Consider the following 22,389-nt stretch of genomic DNA (forward strand, 5'->3'; position numbering starts at 1 on the left):
TGACTTTTACCTCACTCTGTCATACCTGTGAGAAGGCTGTAAAGGACAGCTGCAACCCCAGAAGAGCTAAATCTCCACTAGTGCTTTCAGCAGAGGTCTGCCTTGTTACAGCTAAATTTCCTCATGATGGTTTCACTCAAAGTATTCTTGCTTGAGCTGACTTGGTGCTTTTGCGTGAGATTCACACAGCCTTTTCTGGCCAGGACCTCAGGGAAAAGTACAGTTCATTTGTTGTATTATGTTTTTGTAGTCATGGATGAGCACATGGTAGAAAGCTTTGACAAATCAAGAGCCATTACCCCACAGATATAACGTCTTACTAAGATGAACAACCCTCATCACTCTCAGTAAGAAATCTGTGTTTGCCTGGTGTGACTAACTCACTAGTAGGTTGCACGTTGATCCCATCCCACCCCTGGAGTTTCCATGATATAAAACATCACACAAACAGAACAGTTTTACAGATCACCAAAAACTCCCCGTGAGTTCTGATGTTCTCTCATTTCTCCCTCTCACAGACACTACATCTGTTCCTTCAGCAGTTGCTGGCAGACAAGACAGGCCTGGGTGCCAACTAATACTATATGATCTTCTGCTGAATTCATTTTCCACTTTCAAAATTAAATTATGGGCCAGATCCTCATCAGATTTGATACAGATATTGCCTATTAAGCAGCTGATGGTCTGGCCTTGTACGGAGATTATTTTTTGTCTTTCTTTGGGCAACAACACAACTGAGGAGTTAGATTTTGATCTGACATGTGAAGCCAGTGAAAACATTGATTGTTTTGTGCCTGATGTATCCATCATGAGAGAAATCACTACAGTTTTCCAAACAAGATAGGGAAAAAACACAACATTAAAAAAAAAAAAAAAAGGAAAAGAAAGAGTGTAAAAGATACTATAAATCTTTTATTTCTTTTTAGTTACTATGCAATGCCCTTCATTTTGAAGGAAACGGTACAATCAATGATCTGTACTTCTTTCTCAGGAAAAGAAGAGATATTTGCACTAACAATTCAACATTTACAGACAAAAGACAGCTTACAGAAAACGCTCATGGAGAAAAAATCATATTTTGTGATTACACTGGCTATTGTGGATGAATTTTTACAATATCAGGAAATTTAGGTGTGTATTTAAAGAAAGTTTCTAATTCAATAATAATGCAAAAGAACCATCTAAACCACTGATGTTTGAAGCTACCCTGATTTCTTCTTATCCACAGTTATGAAAGAAAAAGAAAAGTATGATCTGGAAAATCTAAGCCCATTATACAATACACCTGGCCTTATCACTGCACATTAATTTATAAGAGTAGCCAAGCTAACACATAAATAACAGTGGGTTTCTTACAAATAGAAACTGCTGTTGAAAACGATGTACTTTCTACCTTTACTTAGTTGCTCATCTCTGATTTGTTGTATAAAATTAAAATTTGCTTTCAAAAAATATTTGTTCTTACATGGCTGTTAGAATTATGGTTGGCGTGGTTAATTGACAGAAAAGCAGAGGTGGCAAATTACTCAACGACAAGCTTCACCCACCCTTTGGTGAGACCCAAAGGAAGAAAGAAGGAAAAAGAAAACCACTGTTATGTTTAAAATCTGAAATAGGTAATATGTGATTAATATACTTTAGTACTTGGAGTGGAATATCAAACTTAAAAGAACAAAATGTAACAAGCGTGCTTGGGGTTTCATTAATACAAAATAATTGAAATTTTACTTCCATAGTCTAGGGTCCTTAGTCTGAATAACATACTTTTCCTAGTAAGAAAATATAGTTTTTGAAGTAGCTTTTGTTTTTAATTCCCCTGCCTACCTTGCAACTGTCTACTGCGTTGGCCAGCTGAGCTCTGGTGTTGTAATCAATACTTTGCATTCACATAGTATCAGGGAAACTTGAAATAGTCTTCAGTTTATATCTGTGTTCACTGCCATGGAAGGTGAATGTCTAAATTGTGTTTTTAAAATTACTCAATCAAGGGATAATTGTAGGTTTTACTATAAAGCCTTTTCCAAGACATTATTTGCATCAAACATACGAATACTCTGGGGAAATAAGACTGCTCATCTACATTTCCTAAGCTGGAGCTACGTTTACACATCTGGGGCTTACTCTTGCCAGCCTTAACATGCGCATAATGGTATTCACAGCAGTCATCCTGTCTGTAGCAGTACATATACCCAAATGGGTAAATTCATACAGATGCTTAAGTGTTTGCACAATCAAAGAGCTTTTAAAACAAATTATATTAACTTTAAGCATTAAAAACACAAGGGAAAGTTCAAGCATGACAAGACAAAGACACCAGAAAGGAATCTGCAGCACGATCATCAGCTTAGTGTATAACTGCTGTATAAAATGCATCTTTCACCCCTCACTGCATCAGTGCTGCTCCTAGATTTCCAGGGGGAGACTGAGGCCAAAGTTTGGGCTGGATTCCACAAGCTTTGTTTGGACAAGAGGCCCTTTGAGAAGCAACCTTTGGAGCACTACTTATTCTCCCTGGTGATTTGGCAATGCCAGGTCCTCTGTGCTTCCAGCAGAGACTTCAGATCAAAATTCCAGCCCCTTACTCAGAAAGAAATGTAAATATACACTTAACTTCAAGCATATGAATAGTTTTGCTGATTTTCAAGTGGCTCAATTTCGAACTTCGGTATAGGCTTATGGCTTTGCTGAACCAGAAGTTCTACAGAAGGATCACACCTGAATTTCTCTACCTTAAAGAACGAGCTGCAGAGAAGAGCACTTTTATCTATTCTTTTTCCCTCTTTTTTTTTTGATCTACAGAAAAGTATTGAAGTATACACATACACAAAAAAGTCTGTTTTCCCAAGAGATTTTTTTTCTTTAAAATCAAGCTCTAGAAATCGCAGTCTAGTCTGCAGACAGTAACTGAATAAAGCCAAACAAAAACAAGAAGATAAGCATTGTGATGCGCTTCTACAGCAATTCCAGTTCTCGCATCCAGCTCATTATGGGTCCATGGCTTTAAAAACCAGACTGCTTAGAAATGTTTGCAGTGCTGTTTAGTAGCACCTATTAAGTAACACTGCCTAATCAACAGGTGGGGAAAAGAGACCCACCTGTTAAAGATTCAATGCCTGCATCTTTATCTGTTGGAATAAGAAATCCCTGTAAGGAGGTAGCCCACTTTCAGAGGATGTGAGGAAAAAAAATCCAGCTCCCTCCCCACCTCCCCAAGTTGTTTGCTTTGCCTTTAAAAAAAGGCAAGCAAACACTTTCCAGATAATAGAATTGCAGAAGGCAGAATAAATTCCTAACCATAACTTGAAGTTTAAAATGTTGCTGTTTGGAATATTTAAGTGCTGAACACCTGAGTTGCAGGTGCCGGAGGAGTGGATAAGGTTTTAGAACACAGCTGACTGCAAGCCTTGCAGCTCTCCATCCCAACAAGGCTGTGCAAGCTCTGGGATTCTTTGCTAAGGCCCCTATGGGAATTTATCCCCAGAGGCATGACCGGTACAGGGAAGCACCAAGATCAGCACAAGACATGATTTCAGTTGGTCAAAGAAGCTTTGCTCTCCATTCTCAAGCAGATTTGGTCCTTTTTTTTTTTTTTAATTATTAAACAAAGGAAAAAAAGGAAAGGAAACACCAGAAAAACAAAGCCAGACTGTGCAGGATATCTCAGAAGGAGAGAAATGGCTATGTGTCATAGTTCTGATGTTTCAGACACAAGGGAAAAATATTTTCACAACTAGTTTACTGTTTAGTACCCTGTAGATACATAATATTTGACATTTATAGCAGTTTCTATACTTTATGACCTAGAATATACTTTAGATCACTAATGAAAAATAAACCCATTCAGAGGACTGGAAAATAATGTGCATAACAACTTCCTTTCAAATGCAAGGTTATGATGGATTTTTTTTTTAAACTTTCAAAAATATTTGTAAGAAAATATTATTTTACATACATATATTACACAGTGAAATAAACTTTGTTATGTACAAGGTTCCAGTATGAAAGAAACAACAGCCAGACATTTACTTATGGTCTAGATAACCTCAGCTGTCTCACAGCAGTCAGTACAGACTCTCCTTCATTCTTTCAGACTAATACAGTGATCCTTTCAGCAGTTCAGTAGTTGTATAAAACCAATGTGCAGACATCCACATATTAACCCCATTGCAGGTAGATAGGGGCAGTTACTATGCTTTTAAAGCAAGGTTGCACACCTGCTTGACAGCCACACTAACATGGGTATAACTCAACTGTGTGTTGAAGAAAAAACCTCGCTAGTGCAGACACCTGAGCTATAGCATTCTAAGGGAGCTTGCTGTTAAATTCTCCTTTGGATTTGGGCATTTCACAGCCCAAGATGAGAACAGAGTCATTAAGGAAAGAGAATATTGTGTATTTGCATAACCCTAAGAGTTGCTTTTTCCACCTGAAGCAAGGATGAAATAGTCTCTCACTGCTTTTTTTCCTAGCTTGTGTGTCTTAGGTAGGAAGCACAACACAGATCTGTTTGGGCTACATTGTCAAAGTGGCTTCACAGAGTCCCAACTAATCAGAAGCCGGTATCTACTTATTTTTAAGTCAACAAACTTTGCTCCCAGGAGGGTGGAAAGGACATGGAGTACTTTGCTATTTGTGGTATAACTATAAACAACCACAGGGAAGACAGTAGTAACTACACTTCAAGTTTACATCGCACTTAATTGCTGTTATTTAAATGAACTCAAGCTTATCTTCAAGTTCACCTCTTTGCTACTGTGTTTTTAAGGGGAAGGAATTTTGTGTTATAAGCTGCCTCCAAATCAGTGTTTGCTCACACCCTTCAGATCCCAGGACAAAGACCTGACAGTGCTGCCCATGCAGGAGGCCAGTTCAACAGCTGAAAACAAAGTTCAGGGGGCATTCAGGGCAGGCAGCATCACACTCCCCCGTCCCCTCCTCTTAACGAGGGACCTGCACAATGACTCTGGAGGCACATCCTCTCTTCCAATGCTATAGCTCAGCTGCATACCGTAAAAATTAGCAAAAAAAAGAGAAAACAAAGTCCCTAATGAAGGGGAAATTGCTTTGTGGTAAGAAAGGGAAAGGAACACCCTAACCCCCCTGCCTGCAGTGACTTCCATCTTGTGCTCCCTCCCATCACAGCTGGGTTTGGTGCAGAACCTGTGACATCCTCACAGCCAGGGGCACCCCGTCAAGAGGCCCCTCTCTTGGGACATGCTAGTGCATGCAAACAACCTGCTTCTACTGCCTGAGGTGTACCACAGATGTCATCGGGAGCTCTGCCATTTGCTTTTGGGGAAACCAGGCAGCCAGTAACAAGCTCTGGCGTAGCTCAGTACCTGCCTCCAGGAGTCCCAGCACGCACCAATGCACAGCCTCCATAATAAGGGCTGCAAACTTCCTCCTTTCCAGGACCGGCCAGCAATAAACAAACCTCCTCTGTCCTCGACAGAAATCACATGCTGATAGCTAGTGAGGAGCTTCCCTCGGACCACCTGCAAGTTCCTATTAATTAAGAAGGCACCAGGAACATCAAAGCCATTTCATTAGTCAGTGATTTCTCCCTTACACCTTCTGGGGGACTGGCTAGCAATCCATGAAGCCTTGCACCGAGCAAGCAAATAACATGTTGCAAGACCAACAGCAGCCAAAACCAAAGAGGAACAGGGGCAGAGAAGGGAAACAACATCCTCACACTTCTCAGCTGCCAACTAAACATGCACTCAGCTACATGGCCATGTCCTGGAAGTTGCTGGCTCCTTAATAGTAAGAAATACTTGCAACTTCTGCTGATAAGTAGATGTCAAAGGCATTTAGCATCCTGCAGGGTTACGCCTTCTGGCAGATGGGTGAGAAAAAGGCTAACACAAAGGAAGGGAAAGAGGTGGGAGTACAGAAGGGTAGGATTGCCCTGAGTTTTATCCTCTACAAGTAAGTCAGTGGTTTTACCATCGAGCACTGAAGGAGTTAAGCACTAAAGCACAGACACTTAATCAGCTTTCCCCCTTCCTTTCACATGTGATTGGAACGAAGCTGCACTGAAGCGGCCCAAAGGGCTTATAACAGCTCAATTTCGCAGCCTTCAGTTTTAATCCCCATCACCCAGCCTAAAGCAGCATGGTGGTGCTGAGGCTGCTACTCCACAGCAGTCCGAGCACCTGGATGGTGGTGATGGTCTTCATCCTCCTCTTCGTCTTCCTCCTCCGCGGCCTGCAGGTGGCTGGAAAGCTCCTGGATCACAGCAGCCCTGCCAATCTGGTCGTTTCTCCTCTTCTCCATAATCAGATCCTCCAGGCTCTGAAACTCCAGTGTGTGGCTGCGCTTGTCGCCCAGGCGGATCTGCAAGCGGTAGGGCTGCTTGCCTATGCGCAGCTCCCCGCCGATTTTAAACTCCCTCTTGCCGTAGCGGCACCAGGCAGCGAAACACTCAGAGTTTCTCCAGCTCAGGTCCCGGTCCTTGCAGCCCACCTGCTCCAGGGCGTTGCGCACCACCGCGGCCGGGCTGAGGGGCTTGTAGCGGTACAGCTGGTTGGCGATGCGGCCCCGTCTGCCCTGGCTGGCATCGGTGAGGAAGCTGTTCACCACCTCCAGCCTGTGCAGGTGCACGACTTGGAAATCCCCAACGTAGACCACCCAGTGCGGGTACTGGGCCTGGCACACAAACTCCACCAGGTCGCCCGGCTTGCATCTGTTCAGCAGGTTCTCCGGTGTGTAGGTGCTCAGGTGTCCCCGGCCTCCTTCATCACCCTCCTCCGGCAGGATGTCCTCCTCAGAAAAGCTCTTCTGGTAGATACACTCATCCCGATAATAGACCGAGCACTCCACCTCGTGCAGCTGGGGATCGTAGGGCTGCAGGGCTGGGTGCTCCCCCCCCAGGTCGTGCCCTGACTCCTGCTGCTGCTCCAGCTCATCATCGTCATTCGAAAAGATGTACGAGACCCCGATCCTGGGCCCTTCGTCCCTGTCCACACCCGCTGGGTCAGCCGTGGGAACTTCCTTGTAGTTCAGGTGGGTCAGCTTCTCCACCTGGTTCCCCATGCCCACTGCAACGACAGACACACAGCGGGGCCGTGAAGGGGGCTGAGCATCCGGAGGGTCAGCGGGGGGGGTATTAGGGCACGTCCCCCACCCACCACCACCTCTCCCCATTGCAGTACAGCCCCTGCAAGACCCCTCGGGGAGGGGGATGAAGGCGCTGGCCGCGGTTTCCCCTCACCTGCCCGGGCAGGAGAGGAGGCAGCACCGCCACCTGTTAGCCGGCGGCGAGGAAGAGGAAGGCGCCGGGGGAGCGGGCAGGCACCGAGCCACCTGTTAGGGCGGGGGGAGGAAGAAGGCTGCAAACACCGGGCTGCGGGCACAACGGGGGAGGAAAACACAAGTCCGGGATGGGGACGGCGGAGTTCACCCCCCAGCTTTCAGCCCCCCCCCCCTCCTCCAGCCTCCCTTCCCGCCGGGAGCCTCCAAACTTACCCTCCGGGGAAGGCTGCGCGGCGCCGGCAGCGGCTCTAGGGCGAGCTGGGGGTGGGCGCGGAGCTCGGCAGGATCATGGCCCCCCTCCGGGACCCCTCCCGGACCACCCACCCCCCCCCCCAGCAGCAGCAGCAGCGCCCCAGCGCCGCGCTGCCGGCACCCGGGGCTGTGCACCAAGCGCCGGAGAGGCACGGCTAAAGGCAGGGAGGCTGGCTCCGGCTGCGGACTCAGCCCCCAGCATTTAAAGAGGCAGCTCTTTTTTTTTTTTTTAATTTCCCTCTCCCCTCCCCCCTCCTTTTTATCCTCCTCCCCGCACCTTTTTTTTTTTTTCTTCCTTTTTTTTTTCTTCCTTTTTTTTTCCTTTTTTTTTTTCTTTCTTTCTTTTTTTTTTTTTTTTTTTCCTTTTCCTCTCTCCTACATGCCGAGCGCTTCGCTCCCCGCCGAGGCTGATGCGCGAGCGGAGGCTGCTGTTGGGCTGCGGGTGCGTGTGCAACACGCTCGCCCCCAAACTCACGCGCACACCCGGCCCCTTTAAGGGAGCGGTGCCACGAAGCGACCCAACCTTCCAGTTTGCAAGGGAGGGGGAGCCAAACTGGGAGCCGGACTGGGAGCCGGAGTTTGCCCGGGACGGCGCTGGGGGGGAGGTGGAAAACCCCAAAAAGCGGCGCCGTGGGAATGGGCACGCTGCGCCCCCGGGGGATGCGCCGGGAGGTGCCTCCTTGGGGCAGGAACGGGGAAGTTGGAAAGGGAACAAAATCAAAGAGCCCAGCTCTCCCGGGCCGACTTAGCGCCTTAGATTCATTCCTCCATGAGCGTGTAATTAGTTTTATTAATTTCTTTTCTTCCCGACTCCAAGAGATCGCTCGCTCTTTCAATATAGGAGATTATGTTTCTTTCCCCCTGGAAAGGCATTATCGGAACCGGTGGGAATATTTTTTCTGTCTGTGTTTCGGAGAACACAAAACAATATTCTGCTTTTTCATTAATACCTAGTTAGTCTACTAGGTGGGTATTCTTACTATTTTAACATGCATTGGTAAATCCATGCTATTAAAACAGGCTACGGAGATAATTTATGGGAGCAGGAGTAATGTCTTTAATTTTGTCTCATTTATTCCCTTTGTTTGTTATCTTGTAATTTATAAACCCAACTGCACACCGCTGTTTTGAGGGTTCACTAAACAGCAGCAAATCAGGGAACAAATACGGTGCTGCTGGTGTGCTGGGCACTGCCCACAGACCCGAAGAGTGCCGTTTCCATCAGATTATGATAACAGATTCTGCAAATATAGAAGCCCCTTTGGGGCTGGGGGTATGCTCGTGGTGCTCAGCCTGGGACGGTGAGGCAGGGATGCAGCCTCAGTGCTGCTTCAGGTGACAGGCAGATGGATGGGGACCTTTTTGCACGTCAAGGGTGTGCCTTTGAAGTGAATCTCCCAAACGCCCCCCCGCAAACACACTTTGTTTTTCATGTCAGAGTGGTTTCAAACAACGCATACATGTTCCTCTCGCCTTCAGCTAAGCTAGATGTGCTCCCACACAGGATTGGACTGAGGTTGGTTGAGTAAACCTCCAAAATGTGTTTAATGTAGATGTCATTTTTCAGCATTGCCTGTTTCACTCTACAGTTCCTCTCCTCCTGCGCTGCACTGTTTGCTGATGTAGATATAGCTGCTCTTGGACAAAAGAGGGCCCTGCTACGTAAGAGCTTTGCAAAACTGCTTCAGTACTTAAGGATGTGTAAAGATGAGAGTCTCCAAAAAAGGAAGAGGCAGACTGGGCGTAGATGTGACTTTTTTGTGTTCTCTTATTGGTACTGAAACCTGTGTCTCAGCACCGTGCCTTGCTGTCTTTGGAGCAGTTTTATTTCACAACTAAAACAGTCTGACAGCCCTGCGTCGAAGGCAACGTTTCCTTTTCAGTCTGCTGCGATGTGGGAAAAGTTGTGCCTGTGCAGGGGCACAAGCTCAGCACTGCCCAGAGGAGCCACTCGTGTGTGCGTGCACATCCACACATATTTGCAGCTCTCGATCTTTTTCTTCCTGTCTGCTTCAACTCACCCCAGTGCTTAATTTTCTGCACCTTGTCGGCTGCTTTGATCTCTTTGATCTCTTTGAGTTTCATTTCAATGACTGCTCCTCAGAATCCACATTCTCTGATCAATCTCCTGCTTTCTAGGATCAGAAATCTTGGGCGAGTATTTTTGTGTCAGAGCCCATACATAATTGCATACTGCACCCTGCAGATAAGGCATTGGATGGGAAATCCACAAAGGACTTTTAGTGGCTATATATCACCTGGGCTGGAGCCTAAAATTATGATGCTTCTGTGTGCTTAACTCCTAAGCCTTGAAGCAGCTAACCTACATGGGCACGAGGGGTGGGGGCTGGTGGCAGGGATATGCTACCTTGATGAATATGCTTTTAAAGAGGGCACTGACCTCTTGCATGGTTTTTGAAAAAAAAAGGACTTTGGTGCTTATCTCCTAAAGATAATCCAGTCTGTGGGTCTTGAGTGGTGGGAGGAACCGTTGCGCAGTGCTGAGCTGGAAGCCCAAACTGCAGGCAGGACAGAGTTGAAGACAAACCTCTGACCTTGCTATCAGAGGTTTCTCAATTAGGTGACTCTTTGCTCAGCAAGCTGGTATTTGTAAACCGATTTTGAGATGTTCAGCTCTGTGCATGTCACAGAGGGAACCAAGTGCTGTGGACACTGGTTACAGCTCTGCTTGAACACCTACAGAAGTCAACTGGGATGTCCATGCTTAAATAATGTAACTCCCTGCGGTCACTCCCAGGTCCCATCACTTGCTCATCCGGATTGCATAAGTGTTTGTTCCTTGTAGATTCTCTTTTGGGGTGAATCAGTCCCCTCCCAGACAAACCCCAGGTGTGGTTTTGGAGCTGGTTCATTTCAGGGAACTGCCCCATCTGAGTCCCTGCAGAGTGCAAGGAAGCAGGGGTGAATCTGCATGAGGTCTGGCTCCCTCTGCTCCGCACAGCCCTCCAACACTTTCCCAGCTGAGTTTGCACATCCATATGCTCTCAAGCTATTGCTGAGTGCAGCAACACATATCTCCCATTTCACGTCGTAAAAATACCATTCTAGTGGGTTGCAACATGGCTTGTAGGATATTTTAGATGCTTCAGATTTTGATTCCCTATAACACACACTCTAAATAGTAGTCTCCCTTTTAGGGCCGAAAAAAAATGCCACAGTGCAGGGCTATCTGGAAATTCAAAGCTGCTTTGCTATATAGTCCAATGATGTGTACAGCCCACAGAGGCTTGTACCTCTTGGCTTGGAGACTGTGGATCACCTATGGAGCAGGTACATTTAGCAGTCTCTATGACTATGCAGCTGATGTGATCCAGGGACCTCTGTAGTGCCATCTCTGATTGCTTTAAGCTTCAGTTCTGTAGTTTTAAGAATTCGGTGTCTAAGTTGTGTCGTTGTTCCAGTGCTATCTTATGTATAATCTTACACACACCTTACATCCAGAGCTTTAAAAGGTGATGTTGATTTGAAATCACAATTCTGCCTTACTTGGATGTGAAATACTGTGTTGTCATTGTTATAATTATTCAAAGATATCCACTATGAGAAGAAATAAGTCATATTGTTGTATGTTTATGTTTTCTTCTTGTTGACCAGCACTTCTGAGTGAGACAAGGCTTAGTACCTCATTCTGTAAGCATGCTGCATTTTGCAGGTATTCACCCGGTTGACAGCTATGACACCCTTGAGTTATTTAATTGTTTCCGTTTCTTTTTTTTTTCAGTAGGGTTTTACAAGAACTGAGATAAATTGTGCTCCATTTATCATGTACGCGCTGTACTGCCACACAGCCCTAGCAAACTAGAGTGCTTACACACTACAGTGGAATTAGGGGCACTGAGAAAATAAATAGCATCCTAGTGAAGTCCATGGAGGTTCTTTCCATGAGTTTTTTAGAATTCCATCATGCCCCTAATTGAGGGAGGTGTGTGACCTGAGGGCTGCTTGGTAGATGATGTTCCTCCATGAAAACTGGAGCCCAGTCCACCACGGAGGTTTAGATTCAGAATTGTAACGTCTGGTTTGTCACCTCTTTGCCTTCTGCTGGAAGTCTCTTCCCTGAATAAGGCACCAAGTTCTTGTAAAGCTGGGAAATGCCACTTAAAATGAGATTCATCAAAGCCAGCACGCCTGAGCTACCTGTTGGGGAACAGAAGAGAAAGTTAGCGTCCTGACAGCTGTTGCAAAACGGTGCTTCCTTTCACTCATGTTACAGTCTCCCAAGGTTAAGTGCTTTAATGAGGTTGGCTATTCCTCACAACGGTGCCACATCAGTTAATAAAATGTATTAATATTTCAGATTGCTTCCTTGGGGTATGAAAGACCAAGGCTGAAGCCTCTCATCTCACTGAAGGAACTTGAACCGATATCTCCCAGGAGAGTACTGAAAGCCACCAGACTGTACGCTATTTTTGAGCAAGTTGTGCTCTCTTTGTCCCACCGAAGCTGTTCAGCTTTGTATGGGTTCATTAAATATCCATTCAGTCAGTCGGAAAAAAAGAAAAGAATGACAACAGCTCTTAGATCAGATGCAGGAAGCAGATGAGATTGCTTTGAGGTCCCCTCTAATAAATATTCAGATGTCTCAACAATCATGGAATGTCTTCATCAGGAGTTATTCAGACAGACCCACCAGAAGGATCGGAAAGTTTTGCTTTTAGGGCACACTCAATGGAGAGTTTTGTTCGTGACTTCAACAGGAAGAGGTTGAGCCTCTGGGTCTCACATATTCTGCATGACTGGTGTAACCCAGATGCTATCAGATATCAGCTCCCCTTTGTTCTGTTGTGTTGGAACCCCACTGGTACGTCCATTGGATCAGACCTCATGACTGACCTGGGCAGGGGCACAAGTTTGTGATTTGTTTTGGGGCTTATGTGTGAAACAAGAATTGAGCTGTTCCTACTGTCACTAATCACTACCTCTGCATTTGTCCCCATGAGAAAAATTTGGAATTTAGATAATCATAAAGTTTATGTACCTCAAAAAGTTGTCAAATATCATGAGAATCTTGGCATTTCTAAAATTTGAGATTCGTGTTATTATTTAACATACCATGAGGCATATAATGAGTATCTGGTGTCAGGAAGGTGACTACCTGAATTGAGACTTTAATGTTTTGTCTCCATTTAGCCTATAAACTTCTGGTGACATCAACAAGAGCTTGGCATTTACGTGCTTCCAAACATAGGATCTTTGCTGCCCAGAATAGCATAGCATGGGCCACCGTGTATTCAAGACCTGAAAGTGAGGGGAGCTGCAGGTCAGAAAGAGATCCACGTCTTGCAAAATGAGAGTGGAAACTTTAATTGCCATGTTTATCACATCAGCAAACTCTGATTTTTCTAAAATTCTCTCTGGAAGCTTATGGCTCTGTTAACTCCTTTCAACACTGTAATTTGTGACTAAATGTGATCGGTGGCAAAATGAATTGCTGAGATTGCCAAAGCCACAGAGTTTTTGACTGAGGCATCCAAGCTGTATCTTGGAAGTTCTTCCGCTGTGAGATTTTAATTGGTGCATTCCAGCAAATAAAAACGAAGTAATTCATATGTCAGTGGAGGCCTATATTCGTAGAAATCACTATCATACTGACTTAAGCAGCAGGCATAGCTTAATTAAAATGCAGTCAGTTTTTTGTTTTGTTTTGTTTTCCAAAAAACAGCAACTATGTATCTAACATATCCTAACAAGGAAGGAGGTGCAGCACATGCATCTTGCTGGCGTGAGAGCTACTCATCCCCTGTGTCTCTGATCTCCCTTTCGTGCTGAGCTTCTCCCCCAGTTGCGGTTCCTTTAATGTGTCTTTTAGCACGTCACAGGACTGCTGGCTGCCTTGGTAGCACAGAGCATCCTTTCCTCTGCAGCCAGGAAAAGGTGGGGCTGTTGCGTGTGGCGGAGAAACCTATCATGATTAGTAATATGTAAGCAGAAGCCACTGAAGTGAACACACCAGTCCTTCAGGCAACCCTAGGGTATGTCTGTGCACTCATGCCTCCATTTTAAATGGGGAGGAAGAAAGGAACCAACAAGCAAAGGGGCTCCTTGTGTGGCTTTGGTGGTGTCAGTGCCAGAACGCGAGGCTGGTGGTGTCAGAGCATGTGGCCATCCACAAGGTGGGGATCTGGGGGGTCTGCTCTCTTTATTTTGTCTTTGGCTGACTGCTGATTTGAGCCAGTAGTGCTGGCCATGGCAGCTCCTCACAACCTCTTCGGCAGGCCTGTGGCAGGGTAGAGGAGGAGCAGGAGTCGGCCAAGTAACCCACTTTGTCATTCACTTGTTAGACTGGGAAACAGTTTAAAATTTATCTTCCCCGGCCAATAAAAAGCAACAGAGATATACAATCTCAGAACAGCTGTGAAGGTGATGTATAGGGCTCTTTGCTGGACTTGCTTCAAGTCCAGCAGGGCAGGATTCAACCCCTTGCTGGTCTGCAGGGCAGTTTGTACACAGCCACTTGTGCTGGGAAGGCCTTGGGCTAACAGGGTTAGTGGTGTGTGGGTGGAAAAAGAGCAGCCTTGCCCTCTGCGTGAGGCTTGCAAGAGCCTCGTATCAGATTTCTTGTCTCCCACAGCCCTCTCCACTGATGGATGCGCAGAGCCAAGGGCACCTGCGTGTCCCCCAGGTGTGTTAGGAGTATGCCTACGGGACGGGGACCTGCTGGATGAGGTGAGGAGGGCACAGCCAGCTGAAGGATCTGCTCTGGTGTTTTAGCCTTGAGGCAGGGCTTGGAGGAGCTCGAAGGCTGGAGGCATCAGAGGCAGATTTGCGTGTGCACCGGGCAGCCTCTGAGGCACGGGAGAAGTTGGGTGACAACGGCGTGACACCCTTGAGAGAGCTTTAGCAATGAATTGAGACTTCTAAAGAAATGAAGTGGGTGGATCTATGCTTTCAAGCCTCTGTTCTCCGTTTGTGAATAGAAGCCACTCCTACCTTTTGCACTGAAGTGCTGCAAAGATGAATAAGCATTAAGGCGCTCCTGTTCCCGGCTAACAAGGCCCACGGGGGCAGAGAAGCAAACTGGTAGGTAGGTGCCAAGCCTCTCCAGGCACTGGGAGTGTCACAGCTTGAATCAGACTGCTGATGGCCACCGTGCTTGGGGAGGTCCTTGCCTCCTCGCCCAGGCCTGCCTCTCAGAGCAATGTGCAGCAAGCCCATCCTGCAGCATCATGCATGGCAAAAGCCTTTAGCTGAGGTGATTTTCTGTTGGCTGCAAGCATCCCTCAGCTGCAACTCAGCAATGACGCTGCTGAGGCCTCAGAGGCTGCAGGGGACCCACCGAGCCTGGGCAGGCTGGAGCTGCTCCAGTGAATTTGTTCATTACTGCCTGCAACAAGAACCATTTTATACCTTGGTGAAGTGCGAGGCTGGAGACAACCTGCTCGGCTCTGTAAACAAAGAGCAAGCATGTGGCTACTGTGTTAAACAATTTCTGCCCCTTTGCAGAGGTCACATGAGCACGAGGAAATGCCACTGTGCTTCTTGTTTAAGGAAGCATCGATATTACCCTCGTCTTCCACTCAGCCCTTTCAGTTTGTGCTTGTGGGAGGAGAACAAGGAGCAGATGGTAATTCCTTCAATCCTGTGAACTAGTGAGATGAGAATCATATTCCTAGTAGAATCTACTGTCAAGGAAACTTCTGGCCTGCTGGATGGCTCTGCTGGTTTGGATTTATAAAGTGCTCTCTGGATAATGATGAGTGTGCTCATAACAATGACTTTAATACCTGTTAGAACTGACAGCTGTATGTGTTCGCCTTTCTGGAGACAGATGTTCTCCTGCCTGGTTATGTGAGTCAATTCCAACTGGGGAAAGAGGACAGTGAGCGATGCGCTGTTCACTGCTATTTCATTCCCTTTTATTTTCCTTTTTTCCTCTCTCTTTCCTTCCTTGGGCTGTCTCCTGGGCAGGAGTCTGACACGACCGCATCAGCTGCTGCAGGGGAGCCCCTCGGCCATTCCAGTTTATCCTCCTGTGCGGGCTGTCAGAGCACGGGAGCAGCACTCAGAGCAGTTTGATGATTCTTTTTCCTCCTCACATAGGACACCAGCTGCAGCCTAGGCTTGAAGCTCATGCGTACAGGCAGCACTTAATTTCAAACAGGCCCTGTATATGCTAAAGTTGTCAGCTCCTCACCAAATCCTATTTCTCGGCTCTTTCTGTGCAGCGTGGTTTTCTGTTGCTCTGATTTAAGTGTTTTGTGGTTCCACATGAAGGAGATAACAGCATGAGCAAAGCTGTGGTTGAAGATAAATCATCTGTAGGGGAAAATGTGAACGCTCTGTTTTTTTTTGGAAAGCAGCAAGGCCACCATGCCAAGGGACCAAAACACTTACTATAGTTAAGTCTCTGCAACAATCAGCTTAAACCTAAACTGCATCAAATTCAAAATGATTTCCATGCAAAACTGTTTTGTAGTGCAGCTTTTGTATTAGAAGGAGCAATATAAAGACACCCCTCCAAGGAAGCTGCAGATTCTCATTTTTTTCACCTGAAATGCCCTTCAGTTTATGTTATGAGCTAAATCAAATTCCTGGTTAAGTTGCGGAAAAAATTCCAACTGACTTTAAGAGCAGATGAACCAAATTGTACGTATCTTGCTCTCTGGGGATGCACTGATTCAATAGTTTAATTCTACTAGGTATTATCCCTTTCCAGCTTCTGCAGTCTACTGATCATAAGAGTATCTAATCAGTGTTATTTTGCTGGTATAGAGTAGAAGATCAGGGAAAACATTTTCCACAGTCTGTGCCATTTCTTTGTTCAAAGGTCTAACAATAAAATCCAGGTGAAGGTAATGTCTTCAAGATAAGACGTCATTAACGCTAGCTTGGTCACAACAGGAAAAAATGAGAAATGAGTCTGAAAAAAGACCGAGAAAACATCTGAGAAAAGTGTGTCCATGACTGTGTCACATAGAACAGTGGTGTTTATTAATTAAATTTAACACTCCTTTTTTGTTGTCTTTGTTTTACATTTCACTCTTATCCATGAGGAATTCTAAGAGTTCATGGCCTTTAGAATCTCAGTCGCACCTCCTTTTATAAGCATACATAGGAGGGAAACATTACCAGTCAATGTTTCCAGAGCAGACTAAATGAAGCCATATAATAGCCATATTTCAAGCATGCCCTTTCAGCAAAAGAGGCCACCTGCTTCCTGGGCTATATTAATATGAGTGTAGCCAGCAGGTCCTGGGAGGTGATCCTTCCCTTCTTTTCAGTACTTGTGTGATTGAATCTGGAGTGCTGCTTCAGTTTGGGGCTTCCCAGTACAAAAAAGATGATGACAGAAGCAGCAGACACAAGTTGGAATCTGGAAAATTCTGATTTAATATAAAGAAATGTTATTTACTTTCTTTTTTATGTATTTTCTGTATTTTCTTTATTTATTTACCAAAAGGGTGGTCAAATACTGGAATAGGTTGCCCAGAGAAGCTGTGTAATCTCCACCTTTGCAAAGGTTGAAGTCCTGACTGGACGCATCCCTGAGCAATCTGATCTATGTGGATCTGCCTTGAGCAGGGGGTTGAACAAGATGAACTCTGAAGGTCCTTTCCAGCCCAAATTATGGTTCTGTGATTCTCACAGGACACGGGAGATCTTTCTGTTAATAATGCGAGCTAGTCAATCCAATTTACAGCTTCCTTTTACTCCCCCTGGAGTCTGATTCAGTAAGAACTAGATAAAATCTGCTGTTCAGTTTGAAACTCCATGAAGAGGTAAAACACCTTGATGCTCTTCTTCCCTAAATGCTTAAGTTCTGACCTTCCTGGACTTCAAAGGAAGAAATGCTTTACTAATTGTAAATTTCTCTGTTTGGGGATGCCTGAGAAAATAAGTTGTCTTACCCTTGCAGATATACTGGGTCATCTGAATAGATGACACATTACAAAAATGCTTCCCCACTTCTCCCTCAGCTCTATGTACTTTGTAAGACTGTGTGTGCACTGTCCGTGGTGAACACCACCCTCTTAGTTACTTTGCAGTGGTACCCAGGAAGCCTTGTCCTTGCCCTGTGACAGCAGTGACACTTGAGCAGTGACGCACTTCCCCTTGGAAAGTGCTTCATGAATTCTCATGAGGAAGGTTCATCCCCATTAGAAATTCAGATGTATTAGTAATGATGGTCCAAAGTCTGAAAGCCAAGCCAATATATGGAATTGAAATGACTGCAGTGTCAGGTCTTATGGAGGATGTGCATTATAAATCCCAAATAAATTCATAGCTTAAGGCCAGAGGTTGCTCCCATTCTTTACTGATCTAAGCCGAATCATAAGATGAAGGTGCTAGCCATATAAGCAAGGTTTTGAGATCTTGCACCTCAAGGAACACAGTCTCTTTGGTAGTGTTGTGTTCAGTGCTTGTGAGGAAAGGCAACTAGGTGACATCTGCACTGGAATGAAGTCGCTGAGTGCCGTGCATGTCTGGGCTCTTGCAGCTTTCTTGAAGCAGAGCCCATATTCATTCCACAAGAGGCTTTGAAAAGTTGGTTGCTGAGGTTTTAACTTTTCCAGAAAGGTTTCTCTGTTAAAAGCTCCTGGTTGGAAATACCAAGTCCTGTTGTTGCTAAGATTAAGGTATTTGTTTCTTAGAAATGGCTTACAAACAGAGACCAGTACATGGATTATTGCTCCTTCTTTAGCCAAGTGGAGTGAAGGTGCTTTGTGCTTCCAGTAGGATCAGTTTTGCATGTGATTTTAATAATGGCTTTGGGGAAGGACGGGCCAGATCTGAATTTTTGTATTTGTAATTCTTATGCAAAAGAAAAAAAACAGTGCTTACCGCTTACATATTTATTTATTTTTTAGGGTGTTTTAAATGCATAAAGCAAAAACAACTATTGTGTTTCAGTAGAAATTTAGAATGTGATTTATTTTTGAATACTAGTGAAAAAAAGCACTATGATCAGATTTATGTGTTTTGCTTTACTGGAACAGGATTTTTTTCTCTCCTTTTTTTTCTGTGTTTTTTTTTTTTTTTTCCCCCCCCCCCAAGGTTAATGTCATCAGTAAAATAAAATCTGACTAATTAACTCAGCCTTGGAAATACTGTGAATGCCTGTCAGGAAAACAGCATTATTTTATTTATTTATTTATTTATTTATTTATTCTGTTGCTAGACAATGACCTTAGTTTTGACCTGGAAAGATCATGCATGTAGTTTGTGAATGAAGTCAGTAACCATGGTGTGGTAGTTCTGGCCTTATTATGATATACACATCACAGATTGTGTCTAATAGCACATGGTGGTTTTATGGTATCTGTAGCTACTGAGCCAAGACTCTGATGTTCGGTATCAGCATTCTCGCTATAGTTAAATGCTGCTGCCGTGTAATAGGGTCTGTTTATCTCTCCTCCAGCTTCCAAATTGCTGTGTCTTGGGTCAGTGCCCTAAGTTCATTTTTGTAAATTCCTGACCAAAGTTATTAACTCTCCCCTTTAAAAAAACAGAGTGAATTAGTGCTGTATTATCCCCCATTCTGGGAAGCATCACCACAGCTCCCATCTCATCACTGGGCTGACTTGTGCAAGGTTTCAGCTGAAGGAGATTGGTGGAATTACTTCTATAGGGATATACAGTCTTTTGTTTAAATGAAGAGAGGAGTCTTCTACTAGTGTTCACAAATGTTGTAGTGCTGCTTTCTTTCTTTGGAGACCTGGCAGAAGCTAGAACCATGACTGGAAAAAGGATCTACCTTCATTTCCCCCAGCCTCAAATACATGTCCCTGGCTTGGACTCGAGATATTCTTACAAACAAAAGATGCAATAAATAATGGATATTTGCATTCTGAAAAGCTCAGGGGTGCAGCAGTGATGCCTCAGGTAGCATCCCCAGTAGCACGCTGACCTTATTCCTCTCACTTAGTCCTTCACGTACCTACCAGACTCCAAATGCTACAACCTTTTTCTGTAATACAAAAGGGCTATTGCGTCTCTGCCTGGAGGGAGCCTACTGTAATGCCTCTTTCCATACCTTTACTCTCTGATGCTCTCATATCGTGCCTGATTCAAACAAATGGCAATATTTATGCAAGGTCTTTCCACCAGCGACACCAGACTAAGATGTTGCTGAGAATGATTGCGTAGCACTCTGTCCCCTGACTTTTTCGTAAAGTCACCGCTGCCTACAGCCACTTGCTGTCTTTGGTGTATATGGTGTCAGGTGCCAGGAAAAGAGCTAAAGTGCTGGACTTCTTGCTGTGTTTCATCTTCATGCAGTCCCATACTGCTCCCTGTTTGCAGTTGCTTAACAGTTTTTTTTTTCCAGCATGCTTTGTTCCCCTCTCATGCACTTGATGCTGGCAGTGAAACGTGAATTGTTCTCAATGTTTAGCATCAAATGCTACATATGGAAGTCATTTATCAGCAAGGTAATAGACTGGAGGCCTGTGGAAATTGGACTCTGAGGTCCCATCATTCTTTGGAAAATGTCAGCCATGGTAGGTTTTGCCTCCCAGTGGCTGTCCACTATTGATCGCCTTATTCAAATATTGTGTTCAGATTGTAAACAATGACCAGTTTCTCAACTTTATACTTACAGAGGTACAGCTAAGTCAAGTCTTGATCGTCAAACTCACCTCTGTTCTTTCATGTCATACCCTCTTCCTTTGCCCTCACATTCTTTATTTGTTTTATTCTATGCAAGAAAAGTGACATCTCTTCCCAAAACTTTATCTGTGCAAAGTACTGCCATAAGAAGTCATCATCACTAAGATACTCTCCTGCAAACCATGGAAATCATAGTTTCTGATGTGGGATATGTCAAGCCTAGAACATTCTGATGTAACAAATGAGATAGATAGGCACTTGGGACAATCATACAGTACTATTGAATCCCCATGTCATTTGTAGCTTGTGCTACTGTTCAGTGGCTGAGAGAAGACGATGGTGTAGTTCTGGGTAATTTTTAATTACAGGACCTATGGCAAGCAAAAGGAGTAATTGCTACCAATGTCCAGTGCGAGATAACCAGCCATTGGCTGTTTCTTTCAGGGGAGGATTATGGGCTACATGAAAAAACAAAAAACAAAACAAAACAAAACAAACAAACAAAAAAAAACATTCTCAGTAGGGTTGTGTGGTTGTTCTTGAGTCTGACTGGATGAGTTCCTGGGCACAACCTGCTCCAGGTGGCCCTGTCTGAGCAGGGGGGTTGGACCAGATGGCCTCCTGCAGTCCCTTCTAACCTCAAGCATTCTGTGATTCTGACAGCAAGGAATGAAATTGTCTCTGTCATCCTATCTAACTGTTTCCCCCTACCTTCTCCTATATTCTCAGCTCATCACCAAAGCCTGTTGGCCTGTGAACACTGGTGATGCTCTAGTTTGCTAGGCAGCTGGCCCACTGAGTTGGAGGTCTAGAAACTCCTTCAGGCAACATCAGAGATGTCAAAGTCAGCTGGAGAAACAAAGACTGAGAAATTTGAGATGTGCTTCCCATGACCCCATGAAGTTTACAGAAGTGTCTGGCTAAATTGCTCTTTACCTTTATTGCTTTATATACTTTTTGTCTGCCTGTCAGGGCATTGTGTTTTTCCCTGAGAAAATGAAGAACAGCAGGCACTGAACAAAATCAAAGTGGTTGATGGTAATCTCAGTGAACTGCTTGGAGACTGCAGTCACCGATCACAGTCAGATTGGGCAGTGGGAAGGGAGGTATAGGCCCTTCCAACTCAGACAAGCTGGTACCAAGTAGCTGTAATAAAGTACCTGTGAAGTGATCCAGGGTAGAATTTACCCCTGAAACATGCCAACCCCATTTCAGACTGGAGTTATTTGATACCAAAAGAGGCATCACAGACAGTCCATAAATATTTTGGGTCTAGCAAATTTAGGAGGCTACTGTGACATAAATAAAAGGAATTTTGAGGGTCCTGAAGCAAGAAAAATTGGCAGAACTCCTCCTGACTTCAGCAGGAACAAGTTTAGGCCTTGAGTTATTTGGCTCATAACTCTTTGGTAATATTGAAAGAAGAAGGTCTGGGATTTTTTTGATCTGAGATGTTATTAATGCCCATCCAGGATGCAGTTTAATCTTTAAAACAAATACCGAAACTCAGAACACATCAATTGTTTGGATTCTGAGCTCTGTGTTGCGCTTATTCTTGGACAGGCAAATTACAATGAGAATAATCATTGTCAGAATACTAATGTGATGTAAACTAATGTTGAGATATTTATTCAATGGAATGCAATTACCAGCAATGCTCTGTTTTCTGAACAGTGTGACTGTAATCCAATTTGGGCTGTTTAACCCCTGGTGATTTTGTTTCCGTTTGTATTGTGATAGGCTGAAAACAGGCAGGATTGCTGTGGGCAGCAAAAGGGAGAGTAAGGGGAAATAGCACCACATGTAATCTGAGATCTTAATGACTTTACTAAATCTACATAACCACAGGGCTGTTCATCATGGCTGCGCTGCTAATTGAATTTTAAAATAAGGGTAGATCCTACACTCACTTTCTCCCAGCATCATTTCATTTTCTGATGAATGCTTAGTCACCAGCTTAAAAAAAATAAAAATTAAAAAAAAAATCCTTGATGGTTTTAACCTAAAGTTTCATTAGGACCTTGGATTTTGTACAAGGCAGAATTCTCAGGTACATGTTGGGAAGTGACAGAGGATATACAAGGTGACTTTCATGACCAGCTTCTCTTGCAGAAGCGTTCTTGACTGGAGGAGCTGCAACAGGATCCCGTGGGGAGAGGCCAGCCAGCTTCTCTCCATCACAGAGAAGGGATCATGGGAAGGACAAAGAATGGGGACCTTGCTGCAGGCAATTTCTGAAGACTAAACACCTTCAGCTAGATGCTGGTACATTTGTTAGCATAGAGGACTCCCCCTGAAACTAGCACAGTG

General features: G+C 44.7%; 1 protein-coding gene across 1 annotated transcript; it reads right to left on the reverse strand.

Moving 5' to 3' along the window:
- Window positions 1-892: 892 nt before the first annotated feature.
- On the reverse strand, window positions 893-7,692 carry LRATD2 (LRAT domain containing 2). Its single transcript, XM_080581687.1, has 2 exons — window positions 7,471-7,692; window positions 893-7,043 (listed from the first exon to the last, which is right to left on the reverse strand). Exon 2 carries the CDS (start codon window positions 7,036-7,038, stop codon window positions 6,136-6,138), a length of 903 nt encoding a protein of 300 aa, XP_080437813.1. The 5' UTR covers window positions 7,039-7,043; window positions 7,471-7,692; the 3' UTR covers window positions 893-6,135.
- Between the last annotated feature and the right edge of the window lie 14,697 nt (window positions 7,693-22,389).

This window comes from Anser brachyrhynchus (genome assembly GCF_964034855.1).
Source record: "Anser brachyrhynchus genome assembly, chromosome: 2".
Classification (NCBI taxonomy): domain Eukaryota; kingdom Metazoa; phylum Chordata; class Aves; order Anseriformes; family Anatidae; genus Anser; species Anser brachyrhynchus.